Below are 687 nucleotides of genomic sequence, written 5' to 3' on the forward strand. Positions count from 1 at the left end.
GCGAATTCTGCTTCGCAATGATAGGAAGAGCCGACATCGAAGGATCAAAAAGCAACGTCGCTATGGACGCTTGGCTGCCACAAGCCAGTTATCCCTGTGGTAACTTTTCTGACACCTCTTGCATGAAATCTACACAATCAAAAGGATCGATAGGCCACGCTTTCGCGGTTTCTATTCGTACTGGAAATCAAAATCAAGTAAGCTTGTGCCCGTTTACTCTAGGCGAGGTTTCTGTCCTCGCTGAGCTTACCTTAGGACACCTGCGTTATCGTTTAACAGATGTACCGCCCCAGTCAAACTCCCCGTCTGACACTGTTTCCGGAGCGAATCACTTCAAGCCTATCGCCGATCATCCATTGTGACCACATCACACACTGGGATAACCCAGTACAACAATGCGCCAAATGAAGACACAAAGCGACGGCTGTAAACAAAGCTTCAATCCAACATGAAAACAATGACCAACAGCGACATAAACGCCGCCAAATTGGCCACAATTTTTTCGCTTTACCGAATAAGTAAAGAAACGATCAAAGTAGTGGTATTTCATTGGCGTGCACGGAACACCCCCCGAGCGAGAGTAGGGAGTGATGAATATTCTCCCATGTAATGCTACACCTTTCTTGTTTCTTCCTCCATCAAATACTGACTAGAGTCAAGCTTCAACAGGGTCCTCTTTTCCCGCCT

At 46.7% G+C, this 687-nt stretch overlaps 1 protein-coding gene across 1 annotated transcript; it reads left to right on the forward strand.

Moving 5' to 3' along the window:
* Tsp_14802 (conserved hypothetical protein) lies at positions 1 to 277 on the forward strand (the record flags this gene model as incomplete). Its single annotated transcript, XM_003370759.1, has 2 exons — positions 1 to 99; positions 228 to 273. Coding segments are annotated over 2 exons (116 nt in total), but the record flags the coding sequence as incomplete, so codon positions are not given.
* Positions 278 to 687: the final 410 nt, after the last annotated feature.

The sequence above is a fragment of the Trichinella spiralis genome, assembly GCF_000181795.1.
Source record: "Trichinella spiralis strain ISS 195 chromosome Unknown Scfld575, whole genome shotgun sequence".
Taxonomy (NCBI): Eukaryota; Metazoa; Nematoda; class Enoplea; order Trichinellida; family Trichinellidae; genus Trichinella; species Trichinella spiralis.